At 43.8% G+C, this 14,125-nt stretch overlaps 2 protein-coding genes across 3 annotated transcripts in view; one reads left to right on the top strand and one right to left on the bottom strand.

Moving 5' to 3' along the window:
- tm7sf2 (transmembrane 7 superfamily member 2) overlaps nucleotides 1-14,125 on the bottom strand; it is a 558,775-nt gene that overhangs the window by 245,601 nt on the left and 299,049 nt on the right. The window lies entirely within an intron of this gene.
- Nucleotides 4,264-14,125, top strand: part of LOC137355864 (solute carrier family 22 member 6-A-like) — an 87,603-nt gene continuing 77,741 nt past the window's right edge. The window contains exons 1-3 of one of the 2 annotated variants that reach the window (XM_068021459.1): nucleotides 4,264-5,126; nucleotides 8,074-8,177; nucleotides 11,049-11,203. In XM_068021459.1, the coding sequence (XP_067877560.1) occupies nucleotides 4,725-5,126; nucleotides 8,074-8,177; nucleotides 11,049-11,203 (661 nt within the window). In that variant the 5' untranslated portion in view covers nucleotides 4,264-4,724. Of the gene's footprint in view, nucleotides 5,127-7,331; nucleotides 7,577-8,073; nucleotides 8,178-11,048; nucleotides 11,204-14,125 lie in introns of those variants that run through there. The other variant, XM_068021460.1, reaches the window with a different exon arrangement.

Raw genomic sequence — 14,125 nt, 5'->3', positions numbered from 1 at the left:
GGTTCCCGTCCAGTTTTGCCTGATGGGGAGCTGGCTTTGCCCATCAACCCCCACCCTCCAGCTCAGATCTCTGGTTGATATTGCAGATCAGGTCCTGAACCAGAGAAAATTACGGCACAGAAGGAGGTCATTCAGTCCGTCGTGTCTGTGCCAGCTGAAGAAAAAAAAATTGCCGCCCAATCTAATCCCACCTTCCAGCACCTGGTTCATAGCCTTGCCAGTTACAGCACTTCAGGTGCATGTCCAGGTACCTTTTAAAAGAATTGAGGGTTTCTGCCTCCATCATCGTTCCTGGCAGTGAATTCCAGACACCCACCACCCTCTGGGTGAAAAAGTTTTTCCTCATGTCCCCTCTAACCCTTCTACCAATCACCTTAAATCTGTGCCCCCTGGTAATTGACCTCTCTGCTCGGGGAAATAGGTCCTTCCTGTCTACTCTATCTAGGTCCCTCATAATTTTGTACACCTCAATTAAGTCACCCTTCAGCCCTCTCTGTTCTAAGGAGGAGGTGACCAGATGTGTAGATGAGGGTAAGGCAGTTTATGTAGTCTAAATGGACTTCAGTAAGGCTTTTGATAATGTTCCGCATGGGAGATTGGTTAAGAAGGTAAGAGCCCATGGGATCCAGGGCAATTTGGCAAATTGGATCCAAAATTGGCTTAGTGGCAGGAGGCAGAGGGTGATGGTCGAGAGTTGTTTTTGCGAATGGAAGCCTGTGACCAGTGGTGTACCGCAGGAATCGGTGCTGGGATCCTTGCTGTTTGTAGTGTACATTAATGATTTAGACGTGAATATGGGAGGTATGATCAGTAAGTTCGCAGATGACATGAAAATTGTTAGTGTTGTAAATAGTGAGGAGATTACAGGACAATATAGATGGGCTGGTAAGATGGGCGGAGCAGTGGCAAATAACCCGGCCTGAGCCTGAGCCAACCCGAGCCCGAGCCAACCATCCCTTTACTTACCTTCCGACTCAGAACCTCCAGGAAGCTGCAGCGCATGCGTGATGATGTCATAGTGACGTCACTCGCTCACTGCGCAGACTCAGTTTCATCCTGGATTCCCAGCTCAGGTAAGTTTGTTAATTTCAATACTTACCAGCAGAGCACTTACCATGTGTGGTCCGGCCCGACCCAACCCGAGCCCGACCCGGACTTGGCCTGACCCAACTCGAGCCTGAAAGCTGGACCCGGTAGAGGGGCCCGACCCGACCCGAACCCAACACATGCTGTCGGGTCCCATCGGGTTCGGGTCGGGTAGCAGGCCTTTACGAGGTGATGCAGTTTGGGAGGACTAACAAGGCAAGGGAATATTCAATGGATGGTAGGACCCTAGGAAGTACAGAGTCTCAGAGGGACCGTGGTGTACTTGTCCATAGATCACTGAAGGCAGCAGCACAGGTAGATAAGGTGGTTAGGAAGGCATATGGGATACTTGCCTTTATTAGCCGAGGCATAGAATATAAGAGCAGGGAGGTTATCGTGGAGCTGTATAAAATGTTAGTTATGCCACAGCTGGAGTACTCAGTACAGTTCTGGTCACCACACTATAGGAAGGATGTGATTGCACTGGACAGGGTGCAGAGGAGATTCACCAGGATGTTGCCTGGGCTGGAGCATTTCAGCTATGAAGAGAGACTGGATAGGCTAGAGTTGTTTTCCTTAGAGCAGAGAGGCTGAGGGGGGACCTGATTGAGGTATACAAAATTATGAGAGCATTGATAGGATAGATAGGTAGAAGCTTTTTCCCTTAGCGGAGGGGTCAATAACCAGGGAGCATAGATTTAAAGTAAGGAGCAGGAGGTTTAGAGGGGATTTGAGGAAAAATATTTTCACCCAGAGGGTGGTTGGTATCTGGAACACACTACCTGAAGGGGTGGTAGAGGTGGGAACCCTCACAACAGTTAAGAAGTATTTAGATGAGCACTTGAAACGCCACAGCATACAAGGCTAGGGACCGAGTGCTGGAAAATGGTATTAGAATAGATAGCTGCTTGATGGCCAGTGTAAACACGATGGGCTGAAGGGCCTGTTTCTGTGCTGTATAACTCTGTGACTCTATCCTCCCGTTTATTGTGTATTCCCTTGCTTTATTTGCCCTCCCCAAATGCATTACCTCACACTCTTCTGGATTGAACTCCATTTGCCAATTTTCTGTCAACTCAACCAAACCATTGATATATTTCTGGAGTCTATGGCTATCTTCTTCACTATCAACTACACAGCCAATTTTTGTGTCATCAGCAAATTTCCCGATCATGCCTCCCACATTTAAGTCCAAATCATTAATATGTACCACAAACAGCAAGGGACCCAACACTGAGCCCTGTGGAAACAGCTTTCCATTCACAAAAACATCCGTCGACTACTACCCTTTGTTTCCTGTCCCTGAGCTAATTCTGGATTCAACCTGCCACATTCCCCTGTATCCTATGGGCTTTCATTTTACTGACCAGTCTGCCATGTGGGACCTTGTCAAATGCCTTACTAAAGTCCATGTGGACCACATCCACTGCGCTACCTTCATCAATCCTTCGTTACTTCCTCAAAAAACTCAATTAGGTTAGTAAGACATGACCTTCCCTTAACAAATCCACGCTGACTATCCCTAGTTAATCCGTGCCTTTCTAAGTGACAATTTATCCTATCTCTCAGAATTGATTCTAAAAATGTGCTCACCACTGAGGTCAGACTGACCAGCCGATAATTATTTGGTCTATCCCTCGCACTCTTTTTAAACAATGGTACAACGCTTGCAGACCTCCAATTCTCTGGTACCTCGCCTGTATCTAATGAAGATTTGCAGGTGATCCTCAGCGCATCCACTATTTCCTCCCTGGTTTCCTTTAACAACCTGGGATGCAATCCATCTAGCCCTGGCAACTTATCCACTTTCAAGGATGTCAGACCCTCTAGTACTTCCTCTCTCAATATGCTTATCGTATCTAATATTTCACACTCCTCTTTAACTGCAATGTCTACATCAACTTTCTCCTTTGTGAAGACAGAGACAAAAAACTCATTAAGAACCCTGCCCAGATCTTTTGCATCCACACATCTTTGGGTTTTCCTTGATTTTACCTGACAATAATTTTTCATGTCCTCCCTTTGCTTTTCTAATTTTCTTTTTTACTTCACCCCTGCACTTTCTATACTCCTCTAGGATTTCTAAAGTATTAAGATTTTTGTGATCGTCATAAGCTTTCTTTTTCTGCTTTAACTTACCCTGTATGCTTCTAGATAACCAGGGGGCTCTAGATTTGCCTGCACTGTGACCGTAGTATCTTGCTTTTGAATGCCTTCCACTGGTTTGCCACTGATTTTCCTTCAAGTAGCTGTATCCAATCCACTTTCGCCAGGTCACCTCTCAGTTTCTTAAAATTTGCCTTCCCCCAATTTAAAACTTTTACTCCTGTTTTATCTTTGTCCTTTTCATTGATTATGCTAAAACTTACTGTATTATGGTCGCTATCTCCAAAATGGTCACCCACTGTTACTTCCTCCACTTGCCCAGCTTCATTGCTGATGACTAAATCTAGAATTGGACCCCCTCTCTTGGGTTTGTTACGTGCTGACTAAAAAAGTTCTCTTGAACGTAGTTCAAGAATTTTGTCCCCTCTGTGCCCTTCACACTCTTTGTATCCCAGTTGATATTCGGGTAGTTGAAATCCCCAACTATTATTCTTCCTATAGTTTTTGTACTCAGAAATTTGCCTACATATTTGTTCTTCTACCTCCCTGTCACTATTTGGGGGTCTATAGTACACTCCTAGTAGTGTGGCTGCCCCTTTTCTATTTCTGAGCTCCAGCCATATGGGCCTCATTTGATGATTCATTTCACATATCATCCCTCCTCAAAGTTCTATTGATTCCTTAACTATTAATGCTATGCCCCCTCCTTTTTTTATCTCCCTCTCCATGTGTCCATCTGTGCCTTCACCTCATCAGCTTTATTTACTACACTCCTTGCATTTAAATAAATACCTACTAACACTGCCAAATTCCTGTGCTGCACACTTTTTAACCTTTGCTTCTCCTGTCTTTCAGAGTCACTCGCTAATTTTCCACCTCCAGTTCCCTGCCCTGAAATTGTCCTAAGACTGCGCTCAGGTTCCCATCCCCTGCCAAGCTAGTTTAAACCGTCCCCAACAGCACGAGCATTAGCACTAGTCCTGATAAGATTATTGGACCTGATCTGTTTATTTAAAACAGGACCCCAATTCCTTCCTGCTGATGTTCTGCTTGGCTGTTCAAAAGAGCAGATTAAGACGGGGACAGGGCAGGAAGGAAGCAGAATTGGCGGGGTTAGGTGACTTGCATTATTTTAACTGCCCCCTCCCACCTCATCCAGTTTCCTTCAGGTGGTCCCAGTTTTGCACTGAATTTACTCTGTTATTTCAAATAATTGAAGGGGTACTAAATATCTTTACTTCTGTCTGACATCCATCCCAAATCATTACCTGCATCCCCACCAACCACAGCTCTCTGGCCTTTCCACCAATAGTCCTCAACTTCTTTCTGCAAAAACAAACATTGCCGGTACAGGCAAGTTCAGCAATTTAGAGTGTAAAAGTAAATCTGTTATCACCAGATTAAACATTACTTAAATCTACTAATGCTCCATTAAAGCTAAAGACTCACAGTTTCTCCATCAGTACCATGATCTCTTAGTTAGTAACAGCCTTTCTGCAGGTCAACGTCTCTCCCATCTGTAATACGCAACCATGAGCTTTTCTGATATCCTGGAGAAGGTCGGAAGTGTGGGACAATTCCAAATCATCCACATTTTATTGCTGGCGCTCCCAATTTTATTTATGGCCAGTCACAACCTACTTCAGAACTTTGTGGCTGTTGTACCCGATCATCACTGTCAAATCTATTTGGAAACGAATGGGACGAGATATGTCAACATTACAGGCAAGTTTCAGGCAGAGAAGTTTCTCCAGGTTTTCATTCCTCTGGACAAGAATCGGCAGCTGGAGCAATGCCTAACGTATTCCTCACCTCAGTGGCACCTTCTGGATCTCAACGAGACACAGCAAAATAGGACTGAATACAACACACAGGTGTGCAGTAATGGATGGACATATGACAGCTCCATGTTTAAAGCTACAATTGTGACAGAGGTACGATCTATTTCACTAAATGCAGAATTTCTGTCCAATCTTGTAAATGAAGGAAATTTTAAAGTGATTGTTTATTTACTGGAATAAATCAGAGCAGTGCGGCCAGTTCTGGGCACCACACTTTAGGAAGAATGTGTTTTGGAGAGGGTGCAAAGGAGATTTACCAGAATAGTACCAGGGATGAGACTTCAGTTAGACGGAGAGACTGGAGAAGCTGAGGTTGTTCTCCTCATTGCAAGGAAGGTTAAAGGGAGGTTTAACAGAGATGTTCAAAATTATGAGGCGTTTTGATTGAGCAGATAAGGAGAAACTGTTTCCCTGGCAGGTGGGTCGATAACCAGAGGTTTAAGATAATTGGCAAAAAGGCCAGGGAGGAGACGAAGAGAATTGTTTTTATTCAGTGATTTATGATCTGGAATGAACTGCCTGAAAGGGCAGTGGCAGCAGATTCAACAGTAACTTGCAAAGGCAATTGGATAAATACTTGAAAAAGAAAAAGAATTGAAGAGCTATGGGTAAAGAGCAGGATTCGGGATTTAGCGGATAGTGGGACTAATTGGATAGCTCTTTCAGAGACACAGTACAGGCACGATGGGCCGAATGGTCTGCTTCTGTGCTCTAAGATTCTATGAAATTTGCCTTCAAGGTGATATTTTTTTTTTAATATTCTTTCATGGGATGTGAGCGTCGCAGGCCAGGCCAGCATTTATTGCCCATCCCCAATTGTCCTTGAACTGAGTGGCTTGCTAGGCCATTTCGAGGGCATGTAAGAGTCAACCACATTGCAGAAGGGTTTGCTACACTTAGTCCCCGGATTAGGTCTGGGGGAAAATGAGTTTGGTTTCTCACTTCTGCTCACTTGACAGCAACTTCTGCTGGAAAGTGTCCATGTGCAGACAGACATCAGTTGGGGCATGATTAGGATCAGCTACTGCTCTCACTATGGTCCAATAGACTGTTGACTTTCAAAGCCTAAACAAACACTTACCTTTAAAGAGGTGTAACGTCATTGGCATGCACCACTCCAACAAAGAGTTACAACACTGCAGCCTTGATCTTATGACCAGTGCACTCCCCCAAAATGTGACCTCTGCTGAGATTGCAGATCAATGAATGTGATCACTGGAGCATTAAACCCTCTCAAAGTACTGACCCTGTGTAGTGGTCGCTGCTCTGTAAGCAAAGGCAGCAGCAATGTCCCACAGACAGGGTGCTTACAAACCAGTTAACTTGTTTTTAGCTGGGACTGGTTGAAAAGTAAGGAATGTTGGCAATTAGCATTAGCATTGACAGATTAGCATTCCTTCAGTACTGCATTGGAGTGTCAGATTACATTACATACTGACGTTCTGGTGCGGGCCTCAAACCCTCAACCTCCTGAGGTGAGAGTCAAGGTGACACTTCTAGTAGGGTGGCCAACTCTGGTCAGACATGCTCCTGGAGATTTCATCACATGACCTCCCGTCATGACGCTCCTGCCCAGTCGGCCCGTCCTTCCTCCACATCTCCAAAATTTGGTCGCTAATCAACTAAAATTAAAGGAGAAAAAAAAATTTTTTTTAATTCCCCAATTTTTTTTATTCTCAGGGATTGCTCAAAGCAGTGTCCAGGAGATTAATTGTTAATTCCGGGAGACTCCAGGACAATCCTGGCAGGTTCATCACCCTGGCCTATGAACAGCCAAACAGAGAGTATCTTGTGCCTGTGGAACCCAGCTACTCCAAGTTGGAGCCTTGAGGAGGGGAAAGAAGACAAAAACACTTCTACCTGGTCTTATTCCCATTGATGTTTGCACAGGGAATGTTGGCAGAGGATCCCAAAAAGCATTATGTCCATTCCGTCCTTTCCCTCTGCCCTGCTGGTGCCTCCCGACTGGTGACATGAGTGACCGAGGGGTGGGAAGTGCAGTGAGCCTGCTTTGTACCTTCCACGCTACCAGCAGGTGCAATAATAATGACGGGAACTCGCGGCAACAAGTATGCCATTGCCCCAGATGAGAAACGGAACTGCAGCTCTCGCCCTGCCAGTAAAAGTGAGCTCCAGGGGTATTCTCAGTTGCACCTGCAGCACTTGTGGGTTGTGCATTTTCCACCTGCTGGTCTGACGCCATGATTCCAACAACCCTGTAACTGAGGCAACTCATTGCACTTTTTTTGTTGCAAAAGCCCCAATCCCAATCTGCTGGTGAAAGAAACAGTGAGGAACACAGGATCAGGTGGAGGCCATTCAGCCCCTCAAGCCTGTTCTGCCATTCAATTAGATCATGGCTGATCTGTATCTTAACTCCACTTAGGCGTCTTGGTTCCATATCCCTTAACCCCCTTACCCCATAAGTATATGAGGAAGAAGGAACAGAAGGATAGGCTGATAGGGTGCGATGAAGTAGAGCAGGAGGAATCTGATGTGGAGCAGAGACACCAGCATGGATCAGTTGGTCCAAATGGCATACTGTAAGTTCTATATAAATCTATATACACAATTTTAACAAAAACCTTTCGACCTCAGTTTAGTAATTTTGAATTGGGATTCCCCCCCCCCCCCCCAAACCACAGCATATTTTTGGGGAGAGAGTTCTAGATTTACAGTAACTTTTGGGTGACGAAGGCTTCCTGACATCACTCCTGATTCCAGCCTAGCTCGAATTTTAAGGTTATGTCACCCTGTTGGTTGAATATTAGGGATTTGGGATCAGCCCAGAATGCCGGGAATAAATGTCTTTTATGTCTGTTGACCTTAAGAGGGCAGGAAGGGGTCGGCCACTCATTTCTCCATTGAAGTAAAATCAGGCGGGATATAAACAAATGAATGACCCAATCCTGAAAGTGTGCAGGTTAGGTTAAAATAATCCTAACTCTCCTCAGTTTACAACCTGCATTAAGAGCATCTCCTGCTAGCAATGTTGTTAAATCCTTCACTAACTGTGTCCGTTCCATTCTTTTTTTGACAGTGGGATCTAGTGTGCAGCAGTAAGTCTCTGAGACAGATGACACAGTCTATCTACATGGCTGGTGTGTTGGCAGGATCTATCATACTGGGAAGGCTTTCTGACAGGTAAGAACAGCGAGATAGATAACCTGAAAATGGAGATCTTTGTCAATTTCTTGATGAATGTAATCTGCCAGCGGGGTCAAAGACTCAGCCCATGACCTTCTTAAAATGGTCCCCGTACTGCTTTTTCCTGCTTGCTCGCCGAACAGATCAAAATAGGCATTGAGCATTGGAAAAGGTGCTTCCCGATTGGGGCATTTAAAGCAATCAGGGAGCAGTATTCCTGCACCAATCAGAAAGCAGTTTCCATGCCAAGGAAGTTTAAAGAGACTGAAATTACTTTTACCTTTAGAAATATAGGATTGCAGATGGTAATAGACCAGGCTGGACTTCAGAAAAAGATGCATGGGAGAAGACCAGGCCCTGAAGAGCAACTAGGCAATTGAGGTACAGAGTCTTTTTCATGGGGGATGAGGGGGAAGTGATTTTTACAGCACACCTGAGCTTGGATCATTTGTTTAAATTGTGGTCTGGATTTCAACAGAAGCGGGTTTGAATTCTCAGACCTGGGGGACTTCTGGATTTTTCATCATATTCAGCTCACCCAATGGTGGGGTTATGTGCATCCCTGCTCCAAAAGCTGGTATCATCTCAGTCTGGAAGGAGTTTTCCAGGTTACTTTCATGCCCTTTGAGGGAGTGGGCTGGTTGTTTGAGTCCAATGTTGTGACCATTAAACACTATACCTTGATATTAAACCGTCCACATGAGTGAGGGTTGGGGACTGATTTAAAATATTCAATCTAGGGAATGACTCCCCAACATTTTGTGAAAGGGCATGCCATGTCTTTTATGGGTGAGGATATTGGAGCATCCAAATAGCGAGGTGGAGCACTTAATTAACATAATTAAATCAATTTAAAATTGACTATTGCTGCACGGGTTTCCCAGGGGTTGTGAAACTCAGCAGTGAACGGGAAGCGGAAGCAGCCGGTTCCACAAGAGAAATGCCTGTTTCTGTATTGCTAGTGGGTCAGCAATAGAAGCATTATCCAGCTCCTGTTTTCAGCCTGACCCCCCACCCACTGTCCACCACTCTTACAGCCTTCCCTGATCGTGATCTAGCTCCCCTGGTTCCAATCGCGGCTTCTCCCCCGTAACAATCACAGCCTATCTCTCTTCCCCCCTCAAACTCCTGTTTGTGCCCTCTCACCACGCTACCTGATCTCAACCTCTCTCTCCTCTTCCTGCACTCCTGATCACAGCCTATTTCTGTCCTCCCAATCGCAGCCCCTCTCCCCACCACAAATCACAGCCTACCTTGCTTGCTCTTTCGCACTCACAACCCCTCCCATTTGTGGCTTCACCTTTCCTCATTTCTGCCTCTCTCCTCCTTCCTTATCACGGTCTCTTTCCCCCCTTCCAATTTCTAGGAGGGGTTACACTGGGCCATTTGCATTTACTCAAGAGTCCCAGGCTGCGGCCTCTTGTTGCTGTGACTCCGTCCCAGCAGCCAGCCAGGCTGATTATTTGGCTGGCTACCGGATGGAAAACAGAACAAAAAAAAATTAATGATATACTGCTGGTAAGTCTGGCAAGATCTCCCATCTCTGGCTTTGCTGGGCTCTTCAGCCATTTGCAACTTCCCCCACACCCTCCATGCCTCCCCATAAAAATCAGGGCCTATGAGACCCCAAACGGCCATCATTTATATATATTTATACCAAGAACGTTTACTAAACACAAGCCAGTGTGAACAATAGCACAAAAGCAAACAGCTGAAGAGATTCACGTACAATCAAGACATCCGTAAGGGTACAAAAAGTCTAGCACAGAAAACAGTACTCACTTGTGGGAAATAAACCAGTTCCGAAGAAGGGTCACTGACCCAAAACGTTAACTCTGCTTCTCTTTTCACAGATGCTGCCAGACCTGCTGAGTGGTTCCAGTATTTCTTGTTTTTATTTTATAACTGGATTTATAATTTGGTTCCAAGAGTACTTAGCAACTGAACCATCAGGGAGGGCACTTGTGTCATGTATTAACTGCTAGTGGTAAGCTGTACAATGAAATTATTCAAAGTTACTGCCTTAATTGAAAATAAATCACTTGACCAGTACAAATGGGTATGGGTCTTTGTACCCTGGGTAAGGGCAAATAAATTCCATAATTGAGATTGGAATCGAGACAATGACTTCTACACTTCTCATCAAAGAATGTGTAAAACAAAGTTATATGTTATCAAGTAGCTTAGATGCTTTCAAAAGAAAACTCGATGAGCACATGAGAGAAAAGGGAATAGAAAGATATGTTGAAGGACTGAGATGAGGTAGATGGAATGAGGGCAGACTTGTGTGTAGTAAAAACACCAGAATGGACGAGTTGGGCCCCTGTTTCTGTGCTGTATATCCTGTGTAATTCTCCCCCACTTTCTAACCTTGTTTGTATCCTGCATTGTGGGCTCTGGCCCTTCACCCTGCTTTCCCGATTAAAAACACAAAGCTCCAATGAAATGCCTGCCCTACAAAGGAAATGAGAGTTCTTCATGATGTAAAAGATTACAGAAAATTAACTCACAATCTAACATCTACTGCCTGACCGAAAACAACACAAAATCTGTAGTAGTTACGCAAGGCTCCCAACATAAACAGGGGCCCGAAAAAGGTGGCAATGTGTGCAATCTGCTGGATGAGGGAACCAGTACCTCCTCAGGTTCCCACTGTTGCTGTGACAGTTCGCAGATAGCTCTAAGGTTTAAAAGTCATGTACAACACCACTGAAAGATTGAACAGAACACACTCCAAAGATTAAACATGCCATTAAAGAGACAACATGGGCAGGTGAAGCATTTACTAATACTGCTAAATCAGGTGAAAGGCATGTTAACAAGTGGGTTACTTTACCTTAATGCTTACCCTGAGTTTATTATTGACAGGTTCGGGCGGCGGCCTCTCCTGCTCTGGTCTCACTTCCAGATGGCAGTCTCTGGAACAAGCGGAGCATTCTCCTCCTCCTACCCCTTGTTCTGTTTCTGGAGGTTTCTATGTGGGATGGCATTGTCAGGGATCATACTCAACACTTTCTGCCTGAGTAAGTGAAATACTTAGTTTAGTTCTTTTGTAGTTATCTCTTTGGGGCAATAAAAGAGTCACCACAGCAACCTAAGTCTCTTTCAGAACTAGGGTTTTTCAGAGGAAAAAAATTAAGCATTCCAAACCAGTGTACCACACGTTCTCGTTGACAACTAGTTTCAATCTTTCAAAGTTAGAATGGATAAGACGAACCTGTGATGTGGCCCTCAATCATATAGACTACACAATGTAATTAAGCAGAAAGTTCCAAGATCTACACTAAGTTGGCTAATCTTGGCTGTGACAGCAGTGAGCATGCTACAATTTGCTTCAGACAGATCAGCCAGGGATCCTGCTCCTAATCACTTTCTAATGACCACTGCTGAAAAGTGTTTGTGTACGTGTGGTAGTTAGGTGAGGACAGGATGATGTTCAAATTTGATATCCTCATCTTCACCTGTCCTGCTAATATTCATTGTCCAGGTTCTTCCATCTAGAATGTGCAAGGCACCAGAAAGCAGCATGGAGTTTGCATTAAAAGCACATCGGCTCCAACCTACTTTTCCAGGCTTCGTGGTCGCACTTTTGCCTCTGAGTCAGAAAGTTGTGGGTTGAAGCTCCACTTCAAGTTCTTGACCAAGAAATTGATAAAGAAAGAGAAAACAGAATATGAGAGTAAACTAGCAAGAGACATAAGAACAGATTGTAAAAGTTTCTATAAGTATGTAGAAAGGAACAGATGAGTGAAAGTAAATATGGGCCCACTGGAGGCAGACAAGAAAAATTAGAATGGGGAAAAAGAAAATGGCAGACACATTAAATTAATACTTCATGGTAGAAGACACAAAACATTCAGAAAATAGTGGGGAAACAAGGGTCTTGGGAGAATGACGTACGTAAAGAAAGTAGTTTTAGTAAAATTAATGGGATAAATTTGACAAATCCCCTGGACCTGACTATCTGCATTCTAGGGTTTTAAGAGGTAGCTAGAGATAGTGGATGCATTGGTTTTGATCTTCCAGAATTCCTAGATCCTAGAACTGTCCCCATGGATTGGAAGATAGCAAATATATCTGCGCGATTCAAGAAGGGAGAGAGAAACAAGGAATTGTAGGCCAGTTAGCATAACATCAGTAGTAGGGAAAATGCTAGAATCTATTATTAGGGACATGGGAATAGGGCTAACATATTGGAGAATGCTCTGCATAGAGAGAGACTATTAAGCAAGTGCTGGAAAAACGAGGAAATTAGTGCATAACATCAAAGAGAGAAAAATACAATATTTCAGTCACATCATTAGGGCAGCAGGTAGCAGACACAATTATTGGAGGGAAGATCAATGGCAAGCATAGGAGAAGGAAGCAGAGGAGAAAATGGATCACAATTATAATGGATTAGATGTAGTTGATCTATGTGGAATGTAAAAACAGCAGCACAGGACAGACAAAAGTGAATGTTAATGGTAGGGTAATTATGTTCGATAAACAGGTGAAGGGCATTGTTTAATTAAGGACTGAGAGGGGATAAAAAGAAAGCCTGCTGGGATACAGGGTGTGAGTTTGCAAGAGGCAGAAATATGTAATGCTGCATTCTGAACTGAAAACAGAGAGTAGGAATCAATAAGGGTCAGTTCTTTGGCCTCAGATATGTACCATCTTTAACAATGATTTAGTTGAGAGAATCACGTGTAGTGTAACCATGTTTTCTGACGATACAAAGTTAGGTGGGAAAGTAAGCTGTGAGGAGGATGCAAAGAGGCTGAAAAGGAATTATAGATGGGTTGAGTGAGTGGGAAAGAACATAAAATATAAAATGCATGGAAGTATGAAGTTATCCACTTTGGTAGAAAAAATAGGAAATATTTTTAAACGGTGAGAGACTAGGAATATAGGAACAGGGGTAGGCCATTTAGCCCCTTGAGACTTTTCTGCCGTTCACTGCGATCATGGCTGATCTGTGACCTAATTCCACATACCCATATTTGCTCATATCCCTCTTGTTAACCTTTGGTTAACAAAAATCTATCAGCCTCAATTTTAAAATCAATAATTATCTAGCATCAACTGCCTTTTGCAGAAGTGAGTTCCAAACGTCTACCACCCTTTGTGTGTAGAAGTGTTTCCTAACTTCACTCCTGAAAGGTCTGGCTCTAATTTTGAGACTATGCCCCCAAGTCCTAGATTCCCCAACCAGCAGAAATAGTTTATTTCTATCTACCCTATCTGTTCCCCTTAATATCTTGAAGACTTCAATCAAATCACCCTTAGCCTTCTAAATTCCAGGGAATGAAACCCTAGTTCATGTAATTTCTCCTTGTAATTTAACTCTTGGAGTCCAGGTATCATTCTAGTAAATCTACTCTGCACTCCCTCCAAGGCCAATATATCCTTCCTAAGGTGTGGTGCTCCGATCTGCTCACAGTAATCCAGTTGAGGTATAACCAGGGTTTTATATAGCTGAAACATGACTTCTACCCCTTCAAGTTCTAGTCCTCCAGATATAAAAGCCAGTATTCCATTAGCCTTTTTGATTATTTTCTGTTCCTGCTGATGACATTTTAATGATCTGTGTACTTAAACCACCGCCCCCACCCCCCGCCAAGTCTCTTTGAACCTCCACTATTTCTGCTCTTCATTTACAAAGTACCTTGTTCTTTTTTTAAGTCTAAAGTGGATGAACTCACATTTGCCTGCAACGAAATCCATTTGCCACAATTTTGCTCATTTGCTTAACCTATCAATCTCTTTGTAATGTTACGTTCCCATCTACTACACTGCTTATAATGCTGCCTATCTTTGTGTCATTGAAAATTTGTATCTGTGGTTTTCTATCCCATCATCTCAGTCATTAATAAATACAGTGAGTAGTTGAAGCCCCAACCCAGATCCTTGCAGGACACCACTAGTCACATTCTGCCAATTAAGAACACCTGCCCATTATC

Source organism: Heterodontus francisci, chromosome 44, assembly GCF_036365525.1.
Source record: "Heterodontus francisci isolate sHetFra1 chromosome 44, sHetFra1.hap1, whole genome shotgun sequence".
NCBI lineage: Eukaryota > Metazoa > Chordata > Chondrichthyes > Heterodontiformes > Heterodontidae > Heterodontus > Heterodontus francisci.
Note: the sequence above shows the minus strand (reverse complement) of the source record. Positions and strands in the feature narration are given on the sequence as shown.